The sequence below is a fragment of the Maylandia zebra genome, linkage group LG2, assembly GCF_041146795.1.
Source record: "Maylandia zebra isolate NMK-2024a linkage group LG2, Mzebra_GT3a, whole genome shotgun sequence".
In the NCBI taxonomy this organism is placed as follows: domain Eukaryota; kingdom Metazoa; phylum Chordata; class Actinopteri; order Cichliformes; family Cichlidae; genus Maylandia; species Maylandia zebra.
This window is the reverse complement of record NC_135168.1, coordinates 23102864-23130711: the sequence shown is the minus strand read 5'-3', so window position 1 is coordinate 23130711 and position 27848 is coordinate 23102864. Positions and strand designations below refer to the sequence as shown.

The following is a 27848-nucleotide window of genomic DNA, read 5'->3' as shown; positions in this document are numbered from 1 at the left end:
TCCTTTAGGAATAAGGTCCTGGATTTGTTTTGACTGGTCCTTCTGTTTGGAGCTACCTGGTTCTGCCTCATCTTCACTGGCCATGCTGGTATTCTCTGTGCATGCATCCATGTGGTGACTGTAAGCACCATTTATAGCTACTTCATGTTTTTATTTGAGGTAATTTGTTTGATGCATATTCTGAAATTTGATGTTTGAGAATGATGTATATAATTTCAGTTTATTTTGAAAAGTCTCAACAGGATCTTGAGCTTTAATATGAAAGGTTTATGTGGGAAAATAAACAGAATAAGCAGATGGCGGAGTCACACGATTGTTTTTGCTAACGAAAGTACGCATAGAAACAGTCATCTGTCTGTCCATAGTGTGGTTATTTTAAATCTAAGCGCAAGAGAGAACTTTAAGAAATTAATATAGCCACTACAGTGACCATCAAAACGATGAAAAAATATTGCCATAAACAGTTTATTTTGCGACACCACGAGACAAACAATAGCGTAATAAGAAAACGATAGATGTTTTCATATTGGCATCCAATATATATTGTCCTATTGAACAACCCTACTTCTGCTGCAGCGGCATCCCACAGTGGAGAATCAAGCGTGACTCCCCAAGAAGACTTAGCTTGAGCAAGTTGAAGACGATCTTAAATGACGACGTCTAACCCTTGAGTAAGCAAAGGTCAAGGCCACAGATCACAAGGCCTGGAAGTGCATCGTTGACCAAGATGGAAACCCTACAACACCCACGGCAATGTATTGGCTTCATGCACGACCTCTCCTGCTGACTGCCAGCTAGGGACAAAAGATCTCTCCTTTACTTTCTACATGGACTATCTACATGCAGCCATGTGATCGAACATAACTGGTCAAACTACAAGCCGATTCAAAGAGAAACCAGAAAGCCTTCATGTTTATATGCACATATGTGTTTGTACAGCATCTTAAACAGAAAATATCTCCAACTCTAATGTATTCTCAGGAAAAGCATTTAGGACTGCAGTACTTACCACCTAGAGCTTGCTTCATTACAAAATCCATGATTCCTGCTGATTAGTACAGATGTTCTTCTTCAAGCTGGAGACAACTGAGCATTCAGCCACCAAGCCCGGGATCTGTGAGTGTCTCAGTTCTTCCCCCTTCCTCTGTGATGCCGAGCGTCTTCAGCAACTCTCTGCTGGACACAAGAGATTGAAAAAAGAAGCAATTAAACAAACCATACAGCTGTAAAACAGTAAACTGTTTTCCTCACATAGAAAAACACACCAGTGATTTGATTTAAATTTAAGCTTTTGCAGCTGTAAACAATCATATTTCCTCCTTTGTAGAAAGTGCATGATTACATCTCCAAACACGGTGAAAGATCCGCAACACGCCTGGCATCAGGGAGCATGAGACAGCATTTCCTTCTGAGTTTAAAACAACACATAATGGGATCTTTTTAACACTCTTTACCCCGTGACAGATATCCCTTCCTGGGAAGATCGTAGATCAATACTGAGCCCTTTTGCTCTGAGTCACTTATCCGACTGTAACTGAATACCAGAGCAGTCAATAAGTGGTCATACATATTTAATGGAAAAGTGAAAGAAATGCAGTTGTTTTCTATTTAGATTGACCTGAAACATATGAAAAATACTAAACATGTATGAGAAAATCAGGCTGTGCTCACTCATACAGCATCAACATAAAAACACACACTACATTCATGAGAATGAAAAATCCTGTCTACATCAAAAGTCTATATCTAATTAATATTGCATACACTATGCTAATCTCACTGTCTCACTTTCAGAAGCGACTTCGTGTATTTCAACCCAGCTGGTAATAAAATCACTTTTGCATAAATTTCATCTTTAGCTAAATCTGATTTACTCAGCTTCAGTAAAGCTGCAGGTTTGACTGTGATTCAGTGACTGCAGTGCACACTTTTGTGTCTGTAATCAGAATTATTATTTAAACTGATTCTCAGAATAAATCGATCAGGTGGAATTACCAGCTGAGACATCGACTGTGCAGTAAAAAACTGTCGTATCATCTGTACAGAGACTGCAGATGAAAAATGTGAGCATGTAATGATTATTGCTGCTTTTCTGGTGTACTGATGGAACAAACTGTCATAAGATCTGATACTTGAAGATAAAATGCTGAAAATATGGCTGCATGTACAGGTCCTATTAAAGAGGTAATGTATGGATTTAACCGGTGCAAGAAAATAAAAATCCAGAATGTAAATAATGCAAGAGTGAATATGCATCTCGAAGAAGAAGCTCAGAAAAATTTAGCTAGCTGTAATATCAAATCCAGGAATTTGGATGACATTGGTACCAACTAGGGCTGCCAAGATTAGTCGACTAGTCACGATTACGATTTAAAGTTATAGTTTTTACACAGCTGAATAAACGTCAAGCAGACAACTGATTATCAGAAATGTGCGATGCTCGAGAATATACTCCGGTGTCCTGTTATATTTTAGATAGCAAGGAGTTTATTAAACTTCACCAAAACAATCTGCTAATTTCATTAAAATTTAACAAACTATCATCTTGTCTTTATTTTTAGTTAGTACATACCTTAAACACTTAAAGCTGTAAGCTAATGATAGTTATATAAGAGCAGATGCATGCTGGTGCAATAAGCTGTACGTTTTACGTCCAATGGATGCATGATCTGATTAGTCGACTAATCGCAAAAATAATCGGTGACTAGTCGACTATCAAAATAATCGTTTGTGGCAGCCCTAGTACCAACTACTATATTTTCCATCCATCCATCCATCTTCTTCCGCTTATCAGGGGCCGGGTTGTGGGGGCAGCAGCCTAAGCAGAGACGCCCAGACCTCCCTCTCCCCGGCCACCTGCTCCAGCTTTTCCGTGGGAACCCCAATGCATTCCCAGACCACCTGAGAGATATAATATCTCCAGCGTGTCCGGGTACTTAAACTCTTCCACTTGGGGCAGGAACTCATCCCTGACCTGGAGTGGGCAGTCCACCCTTTTCCAGCTGAGGACCATGGCTTCAGATTTGGAGATGCTGATTCTCACACTCAGCTGTGAACAATTCCAGTGCAAGCTGGAGGCCATGACCCGATGAAGCCAACAGAACCACATCATCTGCGTAAAGCAGAGATGAGATTCAGAGACCACCCAAGTGAAAGCCAAATTGGCTACACCTAGAAATTCTGTCCATATAAATTACGAACAAAATCCGTGACAAAGGGCAGTCCTGGCAGAGTCCATCACCCACCGGGAACGAGTCTGACTTATTGTTGGCTTTGCAGACCAAGCTCTTGCAATGGTTGTATAAGGATCGAATGGCCGGTAGCGATATTCCCGAAGCACCTCCCACAGGACACTCCGAGGGACACAGTCGAATGCCAAATCTACTATATTTTTTTAAAGTAAAACATCTAATTTATTATGGTGACATTAAACTGGCCAACATGACACTCACCGTGCATGTTCTTCAAATAGTTGACACTAAGGAGATGAGTGATAAAACTATGGTAACAGTTTGTTAGCATTGACAACGCTAGCAGTGCAGATTTTCTTCCCATCTGAAGAAAACATGCACAATATGTGCTGTGCAAAGTTTGGATTTTAAGTTTTCTTTTTTCTTTGTTGGCTTCTTGGTCATTAGACAAATTGCAGCCTGAATGCTCATTGGCCCATTCTGAATACAGTGCCCCATCCTGTGCTGCTGTATAAACTCACTTGTATCTATTTGATTAACTGTGCAAGTGGCAGCCAAGATGAAATCCTCCACATTTATTGCACCTGGCGAACCAGAACAGCATTTCCATTTTGAAGCAGATCTCTCCTGCTCTCCTCGCTGAACACTCGTGGCATCATTTTGATACGACAGTATTTGCCAGGGCTGAATGGTGCCGGGATGAAATAGGAAGGGACGGCAGATTGAGCTGCACAGCTTATTCTGGGAGGTGACACGGGAGACGAGGCCGAGTGGGATGGCAATCCATTTGTAACTGTGACCGAACGCCTCGAGGGGTGAAGTACCTCATTTCAATACACACACATTCAGAAATTCAAAATCGGCATGCTCACCCACACGCAAGATTTGATTAAAAAGACTGCAAATGTATGCTGATAGACAATAGAAGAAATGTCAGACTGTTAACCTGGTGAGGAGAGTAAGTGTTTCTGCATGAATGTGTGCGTGCTTACGGAGAGGTGCATGCAGAAATATGTGACTATCATTTGAGTTTAACTGGAATCACATGTATTTTGTCATGTTTCTCAGGTCTGTCTGAATTTCTACGAACATTATTGCTAAGGATTGTCTTATTGCATTGGAGTCACACTGGGTTAAATATGTACACTTGGGTTTTAAGGGGTATTTATTATTTTCTTCTTTTTTTGGGTTGTATGGAAGCCCCAAACGCAATTTCATTGTTCTTGACAATGACAATAAATAAATAAATACTAAATACTAAAGAACTCTGAACAGCTGTGTATGTGTGAGTAAAGTCTCTTTAGTCATAAGCTGTTGGCTTTTCCAGTTTCCAGCCTCAGTCCAGTGACATGTAACTGGCTGGACCTTTGCAGCCTGTTGTTTACATGTTGTAGCTGTGTACTGACACCAGGGGGCAGTGTCAGAAATACGCTGACCAGCTGGTCTGGTCTGGCTCATGTTTTTGCTGTTGTCAGACCTTTAGCTTAGCCGCTCCTACAGGTATGACCAAAGTCGTAAAAGAGGAAGAATGAGTGTTTTAGCGAACTGAACGTGAAGATTATAAACAAAGAAAACACGCCATTGCAGCCCACTTGGGCTTGTAATCACATTTTTTTGATCTTTAATTTATTTTTGTGCTTCTTTCTGCTCCTAAATGCTGCAGTTGCTCCTTCTCTATTGAAGCCCACTTTTCAACCACACCATGTGCGTGTTGCATTCTTAAAATCCATCACAAATGCACCACAAACTGCACTTTGTGATAATTAGTCATTCTAAGCTGGCTGTGTAGGTGTTGCCTCAGCGTCTGGTGCCGTCCAAGCTGACTTCTTACAGACCTGACTAGCTAAATCAAACAGGTCACTTTGGTTCAGTTGGAGGTGAAAGTGGGTTTTTTTCCTTCTGTCTTGAGTACTTTTTTGGTCACTGTCTCAACAAGACGGCAGCTGTCGTGGTAAATGTCCCGGCTGCTTTAAGAAGGTCAGAGGTTACAGTCCTTACAGTCACCTGCAGTTCAACTATTAGATATTAAACTCATTCTTTTAACCACTGAGGAAGAGAAACAAATATATACCTGTGGCCTTTTGGATGAATGGACTGCATTCATACAGCTGCACAGCTCTAGTCTTCCAAACCACTCAAAGTGCTTTATACTACAACCACATTTACTCACACACACACTTTTATTATAGCAATAAATATACAATTTAACTATCACGCACAGTTTATGGGCTTCTGATAGCGAGCGAGCCTCTGTGTCCTTCAACAGAACAATGAACACTGGAAACAGACGCCACACACACAAGGAGAGGATTCTTTCTTATTATGCTGCTTTCCTGAAACTTCTATATGTGTGCATGTGCTTTTCTAATACCACTGTGGCCAACTTTCTGTTGCATGAATAACACAGCATGTAGTTCCTGCAGTACGTAATTTGGGTTATTTTGAACTGTGAATCATCCAAAGCTACTGTAGTGGAGTCCAAGAATAAAAATCTAGTGCTGGAAATGAGCAGAACAGGTCCACACTTAGCTAAATGTCACATAACTGGTGCCTTGGGCTTTATTATACACAACAATAAGTGAATATTAACGATCAGCAGTGATGTAAGGTGTAAAGTTACTACAAAACTAGCACACAGGAGCGCCGATGGCAAATAATAAACGAAGAAGTTTTTGTTGTCATATTGCAGTTTTTTTTATGTTAGATTTTGTGTATTTTATTGTATTTTGTATTTTTTTGTTATGTATTTTCATAACAAGGATGAAAAGAAGTTCCACAACACTTTATGTATCTGCTATCGGGGGGAAGACGGTGGGTGTGTGGCTGCTGTGTGTTTGTGCGTAGCGTAATCGGCTGCTGACATTCATTGCTGTAATGTATAAAGATACAGGAACCCATCTGAGCCCACGCATCCCTAACAGGACGGGCCATGTGTCCGTGTTTAATACGATCCCAGCTGGTCAGGTGTGGCATGTTTCTGTGATACAGTGAATGTGGGTTTTTTCATAATAATGTTTTTTTACTGTTTGTAACAAAGGCAAAGATAAGATAAGCTTCCAACCCTGAGCTGGAAAAAAATTGAAGACTGGATGTATGTTGTTTTTTTTCCTGGTATTTCACCTGAACAAAACGTGCAGCAGCGTAGCAGAAGCAGGGACGCATCTCATGAACTGGACGAGGGGTCTGCGCGTGTGTCTGTGTGTGCACGCATTTGGAAGCAGAACATTTCTCTTATCATTACAGAAACAGATTCAAGGACTCACTAATGGAATAAAGGAAAGATGCGGCTGTCAGACAAGGACATCTGGAAGAAGACACACACACACGCGCACGCACACACACACACACGCGCGCACGCGCGCACACACACACACACACACACACACACGCACATGCGCGCGCACACGCACACACACACACAGGGGCATTCTCTTCCTACCTTTGACATATAAAAATGTCTGACTGTATGTTTGAATGTTTGATTAGTTTTTATATAATAAAAGAAGTTTGGTTTTTAAAAGGAATTGTTTGAAAACTATTAAAAATGATGACTCTTTATAGTGTCACGATTTAATTACTAATACTTAAATAAAACATGTCGATTCAAAAGAGAAAGTGGGCACAAGATAAAGGCCAATCAAACGGGTGATAATAAAGCAGCACCTGGCAACTGTGGAAAGGAAGAACTCCGTTTTAATAGGAGGAACCAGGTTCAGGAAGTCAATGATTCTCCTCAGGAAGGCCTTTCCAAAGCTGAGGAAAGCTCATAGTACACAGTACATTAACCAAAACCTAACCTGCCAATGCCATCTAGTGTTTCCTACAATCCGCTATTAGCAATCAGAGGCACGTCTAAGCTCACTGAAGACATTTAGTCCTCCGTTTAAAAAAAAGAAGAGATGGGTCTGACATTTTCAAATCACTGCAACCCAAACAGTCTCTGCTTCTTCATCTCGACACAACAGAAATGCAATCTTCAAAAATAATTCATGTGAGAAAAGACTGAAGCAATTCATCACAGCGTTATCGTGCGAAACGGAGGAACGCTCCTCTACTTGCCTCCATTTACATACTCATCAGACACCAGAGACCTCAACCGCAGCTCGTTATGTAAGCGCTTATCAGTGGGCGGTTAGCACTGGACTGGAAGCTGAAGCAGCTCTCCGGCATATTGAACTTCTCTGTTCTGGTGATAGTGGAGGGGCTTTAAAACCTTACATAACCCTCCTTTTCACACAGGGCCAAATATACTATACAATCACTGATGACAGTCCCCAGGGGCAAGCCTCCCTCCCACCTCAGCTCCCATTCCCCAGCACCCAACCACTTTCCCTCCATCCTCAACCATCCTTTCTTCTTCTTCTTCTTCAGCTTCTTTTTTTAATTTCATAATCCGGGCGCTGGCAGCAGTGCGTGACGTGGGATAATGTTATCAGGGCCAGGCAGGACGGCTTGCTGATCCTATCCAGTTAATTGGAAGTTGTTTCCAAGTTTCGTGGAAGGAGATGTGGATGGGAGCGACTGGTGAAGACAAGCACGAGGCTGTCACTGGAACATGTTGATGACAGGCAAAGGGAGCGTGTTTCAGGGGAGGGGAGGCAAGAAAAAGGAGGAAAAGCTTTAAATGTGTGCATGTGCAGACAAAAAGTACACATGAATGAGCTTTAAAGGATAATGCTGGCTACAGGCTATTCTGTGTTTCTGTGTGTCATCAAATACATGCAAACACCAAAAACACTAAAAACACACTGTGTTTTTTCCAAATAGACAGATTTATACTGAAGAAATAAATCAGAAATTTATGCAAGAAGGGAAAAACCCTGTTTTAACTGTCATTAATAATCACTGTTTAGGCATCCATATTATTATTAACCACACGCGAACAATTATCAAATAAATAAGTTCTGCATTTTTGGTAACTATGTTGTAGGTGTTGTAGGTTTTAGTTTAGTTTTACTTAACTATAATAACCTTGGACAGAACCACCCTTTAACACCTCTATTTTTAACATGTTTGATCCTTCATTACAACCTTTGAACCTTTGGCTTAAATTTTGAAAGGTGGCTCTATAATCTATAATAAGTTTTTTTCACTATGTTGTAGTTCAAGTGGTTTGAGAGGGAACCCAGCTCCTGCACCTCCTCTGGTTCACAGGCTTTGGAAAATCCTGCCTGTACTCTAATAGAGGACTTTGGCCAACTGTGGTTCTGTTAGGACCAGTGAATAGTGTAACCATGGAAAAGGACACAGAGAAGTATATGGCAGCATGGTGGATTAAGAAGAGGATTTTCACTGGAGAGAGTAGGTTTTGAGGCCTAGAACTCAGCACACAGCAGGGCAGCTGCAGGAGGAGGGCTGTCTGGTTTCTTTGTCTGTATGCCTACTGCAGCACTTAATGTCACAGTAATGAATTACATGAGTAATGAAAGTCAGTTTGCATAAACTGTGTACAAGAAAAATCCTGCAGACCACATCAGCGTTAATATAAAGTCCCCAGACTTCAGACCCTAGAATTCCCTGAGCTGCTAGTATAGCTATAAAGTTCAAGTCATCTCCTTTCCAAACACAACCATTTCAAAGATGGAAAATAAAGCTTCAGCAAGCAGGAACTGAACCTCTGAGGGAAGTTCCCCTCTCGACTAAGCAAGTTTCAGCACATCAGTCACACCAGAATTGCTCCTGTCCTTTTTAACCAGTTCCAGGAACTTACAATTTGTAGTGCTTAGCACACATGCACTCGCACAAACAGACACACACATCCAGCAAGCCTTTCACCCTGTGCTTGATGAGCTGACCCTGGGGACACGTGGGCAAACCTGAAAGGGAAATCAATACTGGACGAGTGGACCGAGATGGATTACTGACAGGAGCCATTTTTCACAGCAGGTTAGCAAGACTCCACCACAACACTCCATCTTCATCTGTCCAGGAAGGATGTGGGAGCACAAAAATCTCAATGTACTGTAGCATCCTAGTGCAAAAGTATATTCATTTTACCCTTCATACGCCCAACCTGCCATTCCATCTGGTGCCAATGGGACCGGGCTGTGCCCCCGATTACAACATAGTCTGAGAAGCTTGTAAGGTGGCACCATCAGTTCTCTGAAGCTTTCCTGGTATTAACCCTCTCTGGCTCAAATTAAGTTTTTGTTGCTAATGCACAAAAGAATACCTGCAGTGGTACTTCTGAGTAAAAAAAGCTCATAAAATATGTATGTGGTGTAATCAGTTTGTTAGCTTTTACTTGTTGCAAATCTGCAAAGCCTGCCTTGAGAGGGTTAACAAGTAAAATGGATGCATCATTTGTTGTGCTTCATTCATGTTGCATCAGATTGCCAAGGTACCTCTGAGAAATTTTAGAGCATGCTGAATAATAAATAATGTTAAGTAAAAGGCTGGTTTACTCTTCAGGGGTTTGGATAAGCAGAAGTTCATATTTTGCATGTTTGTTGCGGCCTGGTCACGGGGATAAGGAGGTTTGCTCTAGACCAAGCTTGCTAATTCTGTGTTTATTGCAGAGCTGTTACTGACTGATCTTTTTTAACAGAATTAAAACAAAATGAAATATTGAAATGTTGGTCAATCATTGCCCCAATCTGCACAATCTCATACACACACAGAGACACACAGACACACACACCTTCATACACCAAGTTACTCTTTGCACAGTGCTCAGGCTTTTGCACATTTTTATTGCACTGTTGTGTCTGTATCGTTCTCTTCTGTCTGGTGTTGCACTGTCTTTGTTTTGGTTTTTTGGAATTTTTGCACCCTGCACTTTATGTAGTTCTGTGTTGCTTGTCTGTTATATGTAGCACCATGGTCTTGGAGGAATGTTGTCTCATTTCACTGTGTACTGTACCACTGCACAGTGACAATAAAGTCACTTGATTTGACTTGACTTGTTCATTTATGCTGATATTCAGGCACCCCAGAGAATCCCCAAACTTCACCTGGTCACTAAAATAAACAGAATTTATATGGCACAGCAAAACTGATGTTTGCTTCATTCAGTTTGAGTGTTATATATTCCATTTAAATAAGCTAGATTTTCTTTGTTAGGGTTAGGGTTAGGGGTTAGGGTGATGGGTGATGAGTGGGGTGGATCATCTGTGTATGGGGAAAACATTAAGTGTGTTCCCCATATTTATCAAACCACAAAAACATCATCAACCTCTGAATTATGTTGGGCTTTGTCATTTTGAAGATGTCTGGATAATGTGAAGACTACAGAGGTCAAAAAGCACCTGTAGGCAACTGTTGTTGTGATTCGGAGCTATATAAATACAACTGAACTGAAAATTCCAGCAATGATGCGTAAAAACAACTTCTACATAACCATGCTGTATGCCTCCAGCTGAAACCATTGTTTCTGCAAGCCCAATGTTTCAGGCCTGTGTTGCATTATAAAGTAGGATGACTTTCATCAAATCTGAATCTTATATCTTTAGTCCTGACACCAAATAAACACCAAAGTCCGATCACCCCTGAACCTAACACGATTATTTGTTCCTTCATAGATTCTGCACTCAGGCTCATATTTTGAGTCTCTCCATGCACAGACTGCAAATATGTTTCACTTTGTTTATCAGAGTAAAACGCTGCTGCCCGCTCTACAAATAATACATTGATGATTCAAAAGTCACCAAAGACAGAAAATAAATGTCACAGACGCCAGTAAATGAATTAATTATGAACTGCTAACACTGTTCCGCTCTCTCAGATTTGCCGGGCAGAAACTTTAGCACTCCAGACATTATTTATTCATGTGAGTCTGCAGTGAAAACTTATTTCCTCAACAGAAGCTAGAAGGCAAAGGAGGTCTACAGGACTGCATTTGATTATTGTTCTCATTATTCTTCTTGAGTCACTGACCCACTGTGGTAAAGGAGCTTCAGAAAGACCGCGTCACAGAGACAGGGCTAATTTTAACTTGCATATTTTACATTTTAATAATAGTTAATAGGGTTAATTTTAGCACTAGCTTCATCAAGGACTGATATGATGGATTAAATATGACACTATTCCTTCTTTTTTAATATTTAATGCAAGCCTGTCTTGAGAATGACAGATCCACATTTTAGTTACGGATGGTTGCTAAATTAAATTCTGGATCTTTCTGTTCATACTTGCCACTAATATCAAAGAAAGCTAAAACTCAACATTTGAGATTAAAATGTTTTACATTTTACATTAATTAACACTGTGAAACAAAACATTATCGGGTAATTTGGATGCAACAGTGAGGAATGTTACCTTCAGTCAGGAAGTTCCAGGATTAACAAGTCCATGTACAGGAAACAGAGCAGGCAGGTTCCAAGTTTTATTGACTGAGAGCCAACTGAGGACAAAAGGTTACAACAGAGGGCCACAGAGGAAAATGCACACAGTACTTTTCTGTTCAGAGAATGGATGGTTATCATGGCAGGGTTCTTTTTTTTAACAATTAGTGAGGTGGCTGTTAGGTTCCTGGACACTCAGTGTTTATTCTGCAATGATGGCTAAAGCAGTTGATACTGAAGGACAACGCTCCTTTGTCCACATGAGGAAACAATAATAGTATCACTGAGGAAACTGTGGCGCCTTTCTAAAACTGATTTACAAGTAGCACCTCTATTATTTCTACATATGTAAGATGAAAGGGAAAAACAAACGGCAGTGATAAAGATGGCTATCTAGTCCACCTATACAGTACAAGTATAGATTATTAATATATTAACTTATTTATTAGATTAGAATATTATACTAAAGATTATGAAGCTCATATAATATTGAATAGAAGTTCGTTCCACATCATTGGGCCTGAATGAGCAAAACCATAATGTCCACTGTTTTAAGCCTGTACTGTGGAACCTGTAAGTGATTCACCAATCGGATGGATCCGGGAGCGGGATAAGGTGCTACTGGACTGAAGTCATGAGTTCCCTAGAGTATTTAGAAGTAGAATGGGAGCCTTCAGTTTTCAGGCCCCTCTTTTATAGAAACAGCTTCCAGTTTGGATTCAGGAGACAGACACTATCTCTACTTTTAAGATTAGGCTTCAAACTTTCCTTTTTGATAAAGCATATAGTTAGGGCTGGATCAGATGACCCTGAATCCTCCCTTAGTTATGCTGCTATAGGTGTAGGCTGCTGGGGGATTCCCATGATGCACTGGGTGTTTCTTCTTCACTCATGATGTATTAAGAGACCTCTCTGCACTGAATCATACTTGTTTTTAACCTCTATCTCTCTTCCACAGCATATCTTTTATCCTGCCTTCCTTCTCTCACCCCAAACGGTCGCAGCAGATGGCCGCTCCTCCCTGAGCCTGGTACTTCCTGTTACAAGGAAGTTTTTCCTTCCCACTGTCGCCAAAGTGCTTCCTCATAGGGACTCATATGATTGTTGGGGTTTTCTCTGTATTTATTACTCTAGGGTCTACCTTACAATATAAAGTGCCTTGAGGCGACTCTTGTTGTGATTTGGTCCTGTACAAATAAAACTGAATTGAATTGAATATATGTCAATGAACTTGGTGAATGTTGTCAGCAGTGCAGACTGAAACGGACCCCTTCAGCCTCGGCAGTTTGTGCTCCACTTTATTAATAAATCACAGCCTGGATACAATAAATAAGGGGATAGATAAGAAACAAATAAAATACATGTGTGGGTGCAAAGAATATATAATCATGGCTTTAAAAAAAAGGAGAGACAGAGCGCAAGTCAAATGCTGCGTCTTCAGTGAGCACTAAACCTGCAGCTTAGTTCTGTCATTTGATCTTCGAGGCGCTTTGCAGGCAGTCAAATATAAGACAGGTGCCTCATCCACACCAAAATAAAAACATTACAATTAAAAGCTGCTTTTTAACCATGCTCAGGTAATGTGTGTGTCATGTTAACCTGCTCATTTTAGTTAAAGGATCGGCCTAGAGTAAATACAACTTCTGACTTTGGTCTACTTTTTAATGCTCCTGGACTGGTTACCTTAAAAAAAGCTAAAGTTAAGATTTAGCAGTGTCACAATAATGAAACCATTTCCTGGCATCTGACTCCTTGTGGTCACGAAATCAGTGGGGGTAATTTGAAAGGTACTTGTCTGACATTTTTAAGGTTTTTATTAAATTAACAGCTCTAAATGAGGTTCCCTTGGTGGACATTTGACTAAACTCAGCAGGCAGCTTCTACAAACTACACATTCCATCTTTTCTGTTTGATTTTCTTCTCGTTAACAAGTGTCCATTTCATGCTGCAGTCCTGCTGGTTGGCTAGTTGGTGTAGATGATAGCAGCAGGCACACGACGAGACACTCATCTTAAACTCCTGACAGGGTCTGAAAATGACCACGACCACAGTTATTGTCAGCTGTATTAATCAAGCTCAAGCAAAGCAAATGTAAACACATCTTTGGAGCATCAACACATCCAACATCAAACTTCAATACAGATGCAGGATGCCTCACAGATGCCTGTGAAAGGATCGTTTATATATAGCCTTGGACATTTGGACCATGCACATCTGCATTTGCATCTCTGTAGGTTTGAAAATGACTGAGTGGAACTGAGCAGGAAAAAACTCCAGCCAATTGCCAAAAAAAATAACCTCTGAGGTGTTTTCCAGCAGATGAGTGAACAACTCCACAACAAAGTGCAATTAGCATGAAACTACAAAGCTTAACACAATAGACAAACAGACACTGAGTGAACAAAAAGACTGAGAGAAAAGGCAGCTGGTGATGAAGTGCAACCAAACAGCTGGTGACATTTTCAGAGTGAACTCATTCAGCCTGAAGACAAAAGACCCCAAAAAACAAAAGACCCTCAGACGCTGCTGACACGTTCACCTCTGACAGACAGAAACACTATTCACGTGCTGACATTTAATCATCTCCTGATATTTTACTGTTTGCATCGATTCGGAACATCATTCAGTCGTTTCTCCATCTGTCCATCCACTCAGTGGATGTCTGAAAGTTCTCCAAAACCTGATCACTCGTTTGAAATATCACTACTTTCCATAATCAACTCACTATTTTTAGGATTTCTTTTTGTTGTACATAGAAATATAAATTAATTGAACTGCAGATTTACATAATAAAAGGCTTATAAGGGAGAAGAAGTGGATATATTAATACTGAAATTAATGGCAGTTTAAATAATATTTTTTTATGACGGGATAGTAAAAGTAATAAAAAGATGATAATAAAACACAAGACAGACTTAATCTGAATTAAAGTGATGGTGCAGACCTCAGCCTGACTGAAATGGACCTTAAACATTTGCTAACGTTAATGAACTATAGCAACATTGCAAAGAAGAGTGGGCCAAAGTTGTACATGACTTCATCAGAGACTGATGAAGTCATGTACAAAGTGATGATTTCAGGTTATTGCTGCTAAAGGTGCACTGTTAGACTTTTCATCGCCACTTTACGGTAACATACTGGCGTCACTGTTGCCAGCGTCATACCATGACGCCGTGTTACGGTAGCTTACCGTTCTGCAGGATGATACCGTTTTTTGCTGGTGTGGTATAATACTCTTGGACAAATTATGGTAACGCACCGTAGCCTTTTTTACGGTATCTCACTGGCGTCACTGTCGCCAGTGAGATACCGTTATGTCGTTATGTCGTAAATTACCTCAACAAAGTAACATCATACTGTGATTAAGAAATTGGTATACTACCGTTTACTCACGGTATGTCACTGTAAGCCCGCTGCAAGGTAATAAACTGCAATATATTAACCAGTAACTTACCGTTATCACGCATCATCAGTACCAAAAATATTCATCTCTGCTAGAGGACACAGTGTCCCAACAGGCGGTCATTTACTGTTTAACAGGTCGTAATTGACCGTAATGTCAGTTAACACTAACATACTGTAAGAGACTGGAGGGTTCCAAAAAAATTGGATGGATAGATAGACACACACACACACAAAATATAATTCATGTGCTTTACACCACTTTATTTCAATTCTGATTTTTCCCTGCTGAAATACACATTTCCAAAATCAAAAACTGAAAAGAACTGAAAACATATTTTCATTGAGGAAGCACTTGTTTTTACTAAACCATGTAATCCATTATTTTCTCAGATGGTTGTACAAACAATAACAATAACAATATTATGTCATATCCATATCATGGCAGACAACATATGTTCAAGTGTTGGGTTTTCTTATTTATATTTTGTAGGGTCTTAAACCTACAATGTGAAGTGCCTTGGCATTCATTTTGTTGGCACCATACAAATTAACTGAATTGTAATGAATATAATATCAAACTGTTGCACTCAAAAAACCTATTGGACAGAGACAGCGTCTTGCAAGATAGCAAGAGAGCTTGTCTTCATTGTTGCTCGTCTTGTGTAAATGTCCAGAAGGCATAGGACATAGATAATCTGTGGAAACACAGGTAACAACACATTGGTCACTTAAATTATACAAGAAATTCACTAAAAATGGCAAAAACAGTTACCTAATTTGTGACATGAGGGTCAATGTGAACAACCTTTTGCTTCACAGTGGTCCCAGGGCAACATGTTGTCATTATGCAACATAAAATAATTTCAATACTTCACTTCTTCACACTGTCTAGATAGTCATAAAGCAAATAGCTATGTACAGTTAATTGTTAATGGCCTTATGTACATAAGTCCATTTTAACATATTATAATTGTACAAAATTGGCAATTATTCTACACATTAAACACACCTAACAAACAGTCAGCCCAGTTAAATTACCGGAGATGAATCAACTGTATGGTTATTTTGGAGTTTATAGTTTGTGCTGCTGTTAAACTTTACAGTATTGACTTCAGTATTTTTGCTGTTGGTGTAGCTAGACTACCATGTTGATCAGTAATATGTAATGTGAAATTTGATATTGTTACTTTGCTTGATTCACTGAGACACATGTCCAACAACCTTGGTTTATAAAGGAAATTACAGAAATTTGAGCTAACAAAACAGAGACTGGATACCTGTGTCCACGAAAAGCTCCTGTGTCAAACAGAAATTTTAATATGGTCTAATCAGCTCTATTTCGTAAATGACTTCTTACCAAGCATAATCAGCCTTGGGGTGCTTGGCAGGCTTTTAACATGCAAACTGAACAATATAAATTTGCGTGCACTGAAGCCACAAAATTTAGAAATACACATAGTTGCAAAAAGTTCAGTGACCAATTACCTTTCCTAAATGGCATATGCAATGCAAAAAATAAGAGTATTGTCAATAGGGACCAATTCCCAGTTTTAACATGATCAAAATTATTCACAAAAGGCTTCAATAAACAGAAAATGTGTGCCGACAAGAGAACAGTGCACAAAAATGAAAAGATATTTGAGCTCGGCGCTTTAATGGGTTTAACATGGCTTAGTCAGCACTCCGCACCGTACAGGTAGTACAAGCACACCTGAAAACACTGACCAGCTAACAGCTTTAAGCATTTGGGCGCAACCTCGGTTGTTCACCGATTCACCTGTTGCAAACGTCCAAGTTTCTCATAAATCCATCGGCAACTATTACCTAACTAGTCTTTTGAGTCTCCACATTCATAGATATTGACATTTTGTCTTAGCATTTGAATGAAAATATCCTGGTAGGGTAGCTTAAAAGTCAAAACAAACAGTAATAAGAACGCATTTCGGACTTCTCTCGAATAAGTGAAAAAAAACACTTACCTTCAGACTGATTAGCTGGTTCCGATCAAACTTTAATGTGTCCCATGTCAGTCCGTTTTAGGGAAAAAATGTTAAGTGGTTTCATTTAATTTTGAGATACTCCCGCATGGACGAGCAATTTGGAGTCTAGCAGAGTTATCACGAATAGCATATGATCTTCAGATATAATCCAATCAACCTTGCATTTAATCCGATTGAACATCCAGTTACCTCTGACAACTTCTAGTTGCACATATCGGTTAACGGTCTCATCATCACTCTGTGCTGCAGCGAACTGGATCTGTGGCACAGAATAGTTGATGGCCATGTTGTTCTCCTGCTTTGCAGCTTTGTTTGAGTCTGAATTGCGGCTTAAACGTGCAAAACTAAGAGAAGCAGATCAATATTTTCTTCTTGTTGTTATTTAATGGTGGTTGGCAACCAGCGAAAGGAGCATTAACCACCTCGAGCAATATTTTCTATCCCCATTGCTGTTTAGAAAGTGAATACCCGACGTGTGCGTCATACGTCAGGTACGTTGTACGTCAGGTGAAGGTGTGGTGTCGGCTATTGCACCTGTCGCATTAAAAAGCTTTAAAAACGTAACAATCGCTTTAAAAACACAACCCAACGCGCTGAACTGTTATAATGTGTTACATTATCACGTATATCAGGACATCTCTTCTGAACCAAGACGAAGTGGTGCTACAAAGGAATTATTTCTTTAGGAGAGTGCATTTAATAGCAGTCTGGCCTGCAACAAAATGCACCGCTAAAAATACAGTTTCTGCTTGTCCCAGAATTTATTAATTTTGAGAGTGAAGTTGTAGTACTGATGCTGGTTAGTGGTGTAGGTTTCATGGATGTGACACTTTAACTTGTGTAAAATGACGACCACAGCATATTATTAGGTTAGTTCACTGTAGTTAGGCAGAGGTGTCTTAAAAAGTACCACCTTATAAAAAACAAATGAAGGTCCAGTATAAGAACGAATAAGAAGAGAAAAAAAGGAACACCCTGCTAAATGAAGTCATTTTTAAACATTACTCCAAATGTAGCCATTAGTTTTTGCTGCTGGCAATACAAAAAATGAGTATACTTCAATTATATTTCCCAAGTATACCTTACCTAGTACGTATACTAATAATGCTTTTATTTAGCTTTTAAATGTACTTTTTGTTCACCATAATTGCACTAGCATAATGTCATAATGTCTACAAGAGTATAATTAAAATATACTCGACTCTATCACAATACTAACCTTACAAGTAGAGATGGCACGATACCACTTTTTTATGTCCGATACCGATACCGATATCATAAATTTGAATATCTGCCGATACCGATATGAATCCGATATAGTGTTTTTTAATCAACAAAACTGTTTTTTAAATATCTTGCTGCATTTTGTATAAGTTCATACTCAAGTTTAAAACAACAACTACACTAAAGCTATTCTGTTATACCTGTATGCAAAAAAAAAAATATTTCATAGTTCAGCAATACTGATCAATCTAATAAACTTAAACCTACACCATCCTCCCTATTCTGGTATTTTAAAGAGTACTTAGCATAAATATTAAGCAACCTAACTAATAGGGCTCCAACTCCCAGCAACAACAAAAATAAATAAATAAAAAATAGGGAACCACCCCTCACGCGCCACCTCATGATGCTTAATCGACGTAATCAACCTTAATTTGATGCAGTGTGAAAAAAAATGCACAGAAATCAATTATTTTTCAAGAAATATTAAATAGATTCAACATCTTTCTTCAACAAAATTGCAGACTGCACAGATGGTACCTTCCCAAAGGAAAAAGTACTATAGCTTACTAGGGTATATTAGACTTAATAGTTACTATATACAGTAATTGACTACTATTCATTTTACATCAAATTAAAACTTTGGGTGTCAGATAATTATTTATTAAAAGCTAGACATTTTAAATGAGAATAAGAAAGAAAAGTATGTCTTTGTGCCCCCTTTTCCCTGTTAATGTCCTATCGGCCCCCCTGGCTAAACTTTGCTAGATCCGCCCCTGCACAGTTACCAGCGTCAGCTACGTAGAAAAAGATCCTCGAGTAGAAAGTAATATTAAATACATTCTAACAACAGCTGATCAAGCTTAAACGTGCTGCTGTTGTTCAGCCGCTGGTTTCCTCTTTCTGGTGCAAAGTGGGCCAAAAGCAAACTAGAGACAAGGACTCGCGACAGAAAAGCCGATCAGCTGATCGTTAAGCAGTTTCATGATTGAAGTAGCAGCAAGAAGAGGCAGTCGCTCCATATATCGTTTGTTAAGCTTAACGCAGGAATGCTTTACAAACATTCAGAGATGGACTTACACACTTGCTTTACTTCTCTCGGGGATAACTTTGTCGGAGATGAAATGCCGGGTTGCTAGCGAAGCTCCAAATGCTATCCAGACCACCGACAGGTCCTGCATGCCACAGCCGCTCTATCACGTGATGCATACTGCTCCGACGTGCTAACGTTCTGAGGTGAGTTACGGCGTGTTGCAAGTTTTGTGAGGTGCTTTCGTGATATTTAATGGATCGGATTACATTTTTTATTTTTCTCCGATATCCGATCCAGTAATTTAGGTCAGTATCGGACCGATACCGATACGTAATATCGGATCGGTCCATCTCTACTTACAAGTATACCATTAATTAATAGTATTAATAATGTTTCACATTGTTTGAATAAACAAATACATTTATTAATATATGAGGTTCCATTCAGTTCAAGGAATTAAATTTTAGTGTGGCTGCAACTTACTCCTTAAGTTAAAAATTATGCTGTATATTGTAGTTTATATGTTATACTACTTTCACAGTGAATCACATTTTATAGTAATACACTCTGAATGAGGATTTAAGTAATTACTCTTAGATCTACAGTAGAAAACAACAGAAATCCGGATGGTGTAATAGTATAATCTCAGTAACATCACCAATTGTTACATTTGCTGTATTTTACAGCTGTTTCCATGAGTACGGTGAGTTACCGTAAAAATAATGTAATCTCATGGAATTTTCCCACAATTACATGCAAATTACAGTACTAAACTGCAAACATCCTTTAGAGTTTTTTACTGTTGATTTTGCAGTACTAAGCTATGGAAATTACTGCAAAGGCTAACAGTGTGGTTCTACAGAGGAAGAAGAAGCACAGTGAATCCAGGGAAGGGTCAAAGTATAAGACAGCAGAATTTGCTTTTGCTTGAAATCCTAGTAGTGATGCATACAATGGAGCCCATGGTATAACACATACCTCAGGTGATTCTGGCTGCTTTTCTTGATATATCTTGATATGCCTCCTCCCCTCCGGTACTGGAGGCTATAGGGGGAGGAAGCGGGCTATATATTACCATCGTGGCATTTGTCCATTTGTCTTCCCGTTGTGTGGGTGAAGCAAGAGACAAATGAATAGAATGAAAAGAAATGAGGAAAGAGGGAGGGACTGGAAAGAGGAGGAGGTAGCAAGGGAGGATGGGAAGAAGAACATGACTTGCCAGAAAATATACGTAGGGCAGAAGACTAGATGGGAAAGAAGAGAAGAAAGTAGACTAAATAAAATGACAAAGGTATATGAAGTACAGACTGTGCAAAACCCTTAAGACAAGGTTTCATATGTTCATATGTTTTTTTTTGTGATGAAATACTTCATCACAAAAAACGGCATTAAAAAAGAAAAAAACAAGTTGATGTCAAATGTTGAATATGTAGGCAAAGGACAATTCTTGGTAACAAAAACGTAGTGACTGGCCTTTGTAGCTGAGGTAGTCCTGACCAATCAGACTTGAGAGTGTTCTGGTTGCATTCAGTAAACAGTCCGTGTGGAGAGCTATAACTTAGATTGCACTACCTTTGATGCAACAGAAATCCCAAAATATTGGCCACTGACAGGAGAGGACATCATGGCCACGGCCTAAAATCATCAGATCACAACCACAGGTACGTGTTAGTTCTGATATTATTAAAATAATATCATTTTAAAACAAACTTTGACAATAATGATCATGTAGAATCCTAAACAGTGGACGCATCTGAGCACTTTTCTCCCCATCCTGCTGTAGTGGATACAGGCGAAAATGCAGCACTGCTGCTCCATGATCTAAACATTTATACATGCAATTACAATGATTAAACTTAATGTTGCACCACATGATGCACAGTAAACATGTACACCCTCTTTCTTTCAGTCTGTTGACTCGATTCAGAGAGTGCTAACAGTTTGATGCCCCCACAGGTGCTAATTCAAGATGCAGACACGAGTCACCTGCTAACAGCTGCAAACGCCACTGTCCTGGTCAGCATGTGAAACCCCCCCAGGGCCAAACATCTGTTCCCATGCTCCTTAGCACTGACTCTGAGTGGTGCACAGATCACTGCCGCTTGATGCTTTAATATTACTACGATAATAAATTCTCATGTGTCACGACTGAACAAGTACTGAAGGTGCTCATTTATGTTAACGAGTAAAGACAGTATGTGCAGTCTGAACTGCACCAGTTTCATTCATGTTTTTATTTATAAGGTTGCTATAACAAAATGTTACAGCTGTGAACATGCTAACTATTATTTGATGTGTGCCGCTAATTCATACAGCAAAAACACAAAGTTTTGCCTCGAAATGATTTGTAAAAATACGGCTATTTTACCATCTCTCCATAACTGAAGGTTTTAAACGGTAATAGTGTAGAGGTTTCCCCTGAGAAGACTCTAAAGCTGTGAAACGTGTTCACCGCACACTGAAAGCAGTAGGAAAAAATTCACACAACAAAAACCTTGCAGCAAGGAAAAAAAACAAAAACCATTTGTACACAGAAAAAAAAAGGCTGAGGTTGAGCTGCACGATAACAGAAAATAGCTGCAAACCTTTCTTTCGCCCAGTAACCGTACACTTCCTGAGATGAATGTGTCCAAAAACAAGGAGAAGAATCATGACGATGATGCACCAAAATCCAGTGCATGTTCGTCTGCCGCTGTTTGTACGGGACAGACGTCCTGAGAGGGGTGAATGCTTCATTATGCATGTACAGATAAGTGGTTTGACTGTCTGCTCCGCTGTGCAGGACAGATCTGGGCTAAAGGCGCTGCTTCTCCAAAGATGCACGGAAACACGTCCACAGATAAAGAACTGTGTTTTCTGCACAGCAAGGTGTCCAATGGAGTCAGTGTCCACACCTTCTGGTTGGTACATGAAAATCAAAAGTCAAGAAGGCCTCCAAAGTGAGCAGGATTCATCTTTTGACCAAGAATACTTCAAAATACATTTTTAAAAATCTAAAAGCAGACCTGCAGCTTTAGCTCTGATCAAAGCGTTCTGATTCGCGTCGATCTGATGCTTGGATGCCGATCGGGTTTACTGAACCATTTTTATTTTCTCATTCCTCAAAGGAAGAAGGAGATTTGCGTTGATGTACTCTGATACAGTACTTAACTTAGGTGTTCTTTTGGACAGCTCGTTTAAACAAGTGTCCTCTGTAGTACAGTCTAGCTTTTACCAACTACAACAAATCTCTAAGGCTAAGCATTACATACCGCGAATGGATCTTGAAAAACTTATCCATGGATTTGTTACTTCAAGATTAGACTAGGGCAACTCCCTTTACCTGGGCCTCCAATCTGCCCTTCTTCATAAACTACAACTTGTCCAAAATACAGCGGCACGCCTTTTAACTGGTACTAGAAGGTTTGATTCTATTACTCCAAACCTTGCTCACCTACATTGGCTGCCCATCAAATATCGGATTGATTTTAAGGTTTTATTGCTTACATTCGAAATCGTAAATAATATGCTATTTAACTGAACTTCTCCACCTGTATACTCCTAGGAGAGCACTTCAATCATCGAGTCAAACGCTCTTGGTGCAACCTAGGTCCCGGCTGAAAACCAGAGGTGATCGTGCCTTTGCCATTGCTGCATTTAACCTCTGGAACAGTCTTCCAGCTGATATTCGCGCTTCAGAATCTATTCAATCTTTAAAACACGACTGAAAACGTATTTATTTGATCTTGCATTTTCGATTAGTTAGTGATTTATCAGATGTACACTTTGTACTTTTATTGCATTTGTATGTAATTTTAACCTATTGTGTTACTGGGTTTTTCCAGTTGATATTTCTGTGTTGATTTTACCTAACTTTTATACTAGGAGTGAAATATTTCTTTTAACATAGTGAATTAGTGCTTTGTTTTGTCTGGGAATGTATTTGTACTCTACTATTGCACTGATATGTAATTAATTTTATTTCATATTTTACTATTGAAAAGCACTTTGGTGTACCTCTGGTGTGTGCTATATAAATAAAGTATTGATTGACTGATTGATGTTGATGTGGCTGTTTGAGCCTTAACTTACACACAGTGCAAAGAAAACGTGTCCTACTCCAAATAGTTAGGTAACAGATAAATTTAGACATCTGAAGTTTGTCAAAGTCTATATTTGGCAAACCGCTCCACATCTTTCACATCTCTCAGAGTTGAAATGACTCTTTTCCTTTTTTGGGTTTCATTTTCTTTCTTGTTCCATTTATTTCAACTTTTACACACCATCCTCCACTGATTACACATGCACACAAAATGTTCTGTCAAAGAACAAAACTCCTCTCCGTTGGTTATAAAACCCTGTTAGAAATGCAGGAAATAAAGCCAGCCATGGCTGTTTTCTCATGTTGGATTCCAAACGAGTATATGACCAGAATGTAAGAGATAATGAGATGCGTTCGTTGGTATGAACGTGTGAGATTACTGCTGAATATAAATGCTGTTTGTTTCTTCCTTCAGCTATTTTTCCTGTCAGAGCGTTCACTCTATCCTCCTCCCTCCCATTTCACTCCATTGGGGTTAAGAGGGCTGTGGTAAGTGGCCAGCAGCATGCTGGGAGGGTGGGTGGCGATGCTGTGTGGGTGGGAGGTTTGTTACGCCTGCCAACTGCTGAGAGAGGGAGAGCTGTGCTGGAAAAAGGAAATTAAAAAAAATACTGGACGCTTACATTTACTTTACTGTCAGGAGGATTTCAACTATATTTTTATTGTTTTCCAGTTTTTCCTGTGGAATCACATTTTCTTTGCGGCATCATCTTCAAATATTTTGTTGCTGATATTTGTTATTTAGCAATTTGGGATAAAAAATTAACCTGAAATCAAGATCATCCATGATTTACTGACAGCGGCCTTATTGATTAATACATTTTGCTTTGTGTGGGAGGGGTGTAATGAAGTTACGCCCTGTTAGCTCTTCCAGTGGGTGATTAGCATTAAACACAGAGCTTAAAAACACAAAGGCCGCGATCTGACAGAGGCCCCGCATACAGTCGCATTGTTTTTAGAGTGTATATCAGATAATTGCAGAGCTTACTGCACACAGCAGGAAGTCTTGGGAAACTGTATTGAATCCAACACTGAAGCATTTTGTTTAAATGTGCATGCGTGCCAATACTGGTCAACTGCAACATAGTTATAAACTGAAGTCTAGAACGATACTTTATGCATTTCAATTAAAATCAGTGATTAAAGCGTTGAGACAGACATCGAGGCTGGCTTCATACAATTTATTTGCACCTATTAGAAACACCAATGCTCAACAAAAACGAGGTAACACAGCTGACCTACCAACAGCTTAACCTGGAATATATCTTCCTTTTACATGTCAGAACCTTCCACTATTACCTTTAGACCCCAAATATGTTATGATATTGCTGGTCTTTCTCTATCAGACTTCATTAGCCCTGGAGGATTCTGACCACAGATGAACAGACAGAGCTGTCCAGAGATGTTGGCAGTGACAACAACATCACAAAGAAACTCTCTTTGTGTGTAATCGTTGTTGATCTTTGAATGAGGTGAATGAGGTACAGTCTTATACAGAGGGCTACACAGGGCTCCATGGTGCGTGGTCAGTGCAGTGTGTATGTGGTATGTGCTGAGCCCAAATACCGTAACATTCTTTTCACGCCCAGATGTGCTGCATATATCTAAAAGCCATCAGAAGGAAGAACGCTAAAAGTCCACAGAGACCACAGTACAGTGAGATGCAGGAGATTTGACCCCAAATAAATTGTTCATGGAGAAAAAACTACAGCAGCAGAGTTTAGAAAGATGGTGAAATGGATAGCAGTGCGTACAAGTGGCTTCAGTTTGTCCAGATATTAACTGGCACACTTCTCATCATGACTGGAGGTCACAGCCTCAACTGTAGAGCATCACGTTGAGTTGGTTCATAATTGATGAAAGCAGATACTCCATCTGGGACAACTCATGGCATCTCAACACAAACACCTGCATGTTCATTTTTTGTTTTTCTCGCAGGTGCAGAGATTAATCAGATCATTTAAGAGCTGCTGTGGACAGGAGGCGCAATTAGAGCATCCTAAAACTGTTTTAAGACTTGAAAAAGTTTTTCAAATCTTCTCGATTATGTATCAATAAAAACAACAAGAGCGTCTCCAGTGTTCTCCATATGCATCCACTCCATTGTCCAGTCCATGTACAGAGATCTAATTCTAATTCATGACCTATTTCTGTTCTAGGCCTCGTACGGTGAAACGAGACACTACAGTCACGCTGCCAACATTGTGCTGAACAGTGTAGCGGGGCCAAGTTTTGCCCCATTTCCTGTTACAGACTTGCAGTGTGAAGAGCACCATGATAAGCACAGTGACAGCTGTGTGTTAAACACAACTTCAGAGGCCTCAGAGCAGCGGCAGCTCGCCAGAGCAGGCTAATGCCCGCATACATGAAGACTTCCTGTGCAAAACACAAAGAGAGGACAATGAAACGTGCAACTGAAAAACCCAGCATAGCATTTCAGCAGGACTTTGGTCTGAATATACTGAAGGCGGTCAGCTGGAATTGAGCAAAATGGCTTTGCTTCGACGTGGACACAGTGTGGACCGGGCACAAGTTATTTAACTGAGAGATGCGAGTGCAGTTAATTAGGTTGGGATTGCGGACAGTGATTCATTACATGGCTGATTGAACAATAAATCGGCGTGTTTTCTGAGGGGTGAGATGAGGGGCTCTGTGAAGCCGAGGTCTAAGTGCGGAGACCAAAGAGACGGAGAAACCCTAAAACTGATGTGGTTCTGAGAAAAAACAAAAATAATGAGTTGAAAAATTACTTTTCCCTGCCGTTTCTTTGTTGAGCCAGTTTTGTAAGACAAAAGAAAAAATAGGAATTTGTGAATTAGAAAGAAATTTTGTCATTTTTACATGAAAATGTCTTTTCAGTTCATTGGACCATTTTAATTCTAGTCATATCCCACTCATTTTAAACTACATTAAAAATCTGAATTCTGAACTTGTCTTCTACCATTCATACTACTTCAAGTGAGCCACACAAACCAGCTGATTCCATTTCATATAAAGCTCAACCTTTCTGACAAGTCCCGACCTCTCTGCAGGATTTAGTTTTCCTGTAAGTCTTTGGTTTTGAAGGTTTCTTCTGTGTGTGGAGCAGATTGCAATCATGCCATGCACATTCTCATGTTTTTCCATTTCTGTCATTTGATAATACAATACATGCAAAAACACAGGAGAAAACATGCACTGAGTCAAATAATGTAGTTTAAAAAAAAAAAAATACAGTTGAATTCAACACCTATACACACAGCCAACATTTTTTCCCTTTAAGACCCAGTCTTACAGATTAAAATGGATAATAATAAAAGAAAGTCATCCAGATGACTTTCAGCCTTTGACTCCACCACAGCAGCAAAGAAGACATCAAGGTGAAGACACCACGTCAGAGTGAAGCAGTAAAATGCACTGAGAGCGCTCCGTCTCTTCACCCTCCCTCCTGGTGCACAAGCTGCTTTTTCTCCCAAGTCAGCCAGAACTGTCGCCCATTGGCAAACACTGACACGGTGAACCACGGCAACAGGTGCCAAAGGGTCGTTGCCAGGGCAACAGAGGCAATTTGCATCAGCCAGTAGATAAGCGATAAAGGAAGGAAGACATGCAGGCTAAGTTTAAGAAGCAAACTGCATCTGCTGCCACTTGTGGGCCTCAGACAACACCAGGACGAATGTCATTAGCTGATGCATGCAGGGCTACATAACATTTATGTGACAGCTCCACCGTCCACCACAGCCCTGACATGTGAATGTCATTTCATTCGATCCCAATATGTATAGAGGAGAAGTGCACATTTCCAGTGTCATATTTTGATTCTTCTACACTGTAAGTGTGGCTTCACATGGGTCACAACAATCCTTATTTATCTTACACTGAGCTGTGGTGCCATACTGACTGGCTGCCCCTTATAAACAGAAGGCTTGAACAGCCGGCTGTTGGGGCTTTCGCAGCCTGTGATGATCATATAAGGATATTCAGTCTTTACATCATAATCAGCCCAAAGTAGAAACAAAAACTTCATAGATAGATAGATAGATAGATAGATAGATAGATAGATAGATAGATAGATAGATAGATAGATAGATAGATAGATAGATATTAGGGGTGCAACGATACTCGTATCGATATTGAACCGTTCGATACAGTGCTTTTGGTTCGGTGCGCATATGTATTGAACAATACAAAATTTTTAATTTATTTTACCAACTTTCCTTCTGACGATGCTGTCTGTGTTGAGCGCTCAGTGAATCTGCGCTCGACAGTGCAGCCTAGGCGGAGTGGTCCCTGTGGTAATCGGAGCACTAGGTGCGGTGACTCCCAAACTAGGCGAGTGGCTCCAGCAGATCCCGGGAATAATATCGGAGATCTCTGTCCAGAAGAGCGCAGTCCTGGGAACAGCTAAGATACTGCGCAGGACCCTCAAGCTCCCAGGCCTCTGGTAGAGGACCCGAGCTTGAAGGATAAAACCGCCCGCAGGGGCGTGCTGGGTGTTTTTTACACACACACACATATGTGTATATATATATATATATACACATATACACATATATATACACACATATATATATATATATATATATATATATATATATATATATATATATATATATATATATATATATATACACATATATATATATATTTTTC

At 39.8% G+C, this 27848-nt stretch overlaps 1 protein-coding gene across 2 annotated transcripts in view; it reads right to left on the bottom strand.

Moving 5' to 3' along the window:
• Positions 1 to 27848, bottom strand: part of cplx2b (complexin 2b) — a 59968-nt gene that overhangs the window by 19854 nt on the left and 12266 nt on the right. The window contains exon 2 of one of the 2 annotated variants that reach the window (XM_004552057.5): positions 1010 to 1176. In XM_004552057.5, the coding sequence (XP_004552114.1) occupies positions 1010 to 1040 (31 nt within the window). In that variant the 5' untranslated portion in view covers positions 1041 to 1176. The remainder of the gene's footprint in view (positions 1 to 1009; positions 1177 to 27848) is intronic. The other variant, XM_004552056.5, reaches the window with a different exon arrangement.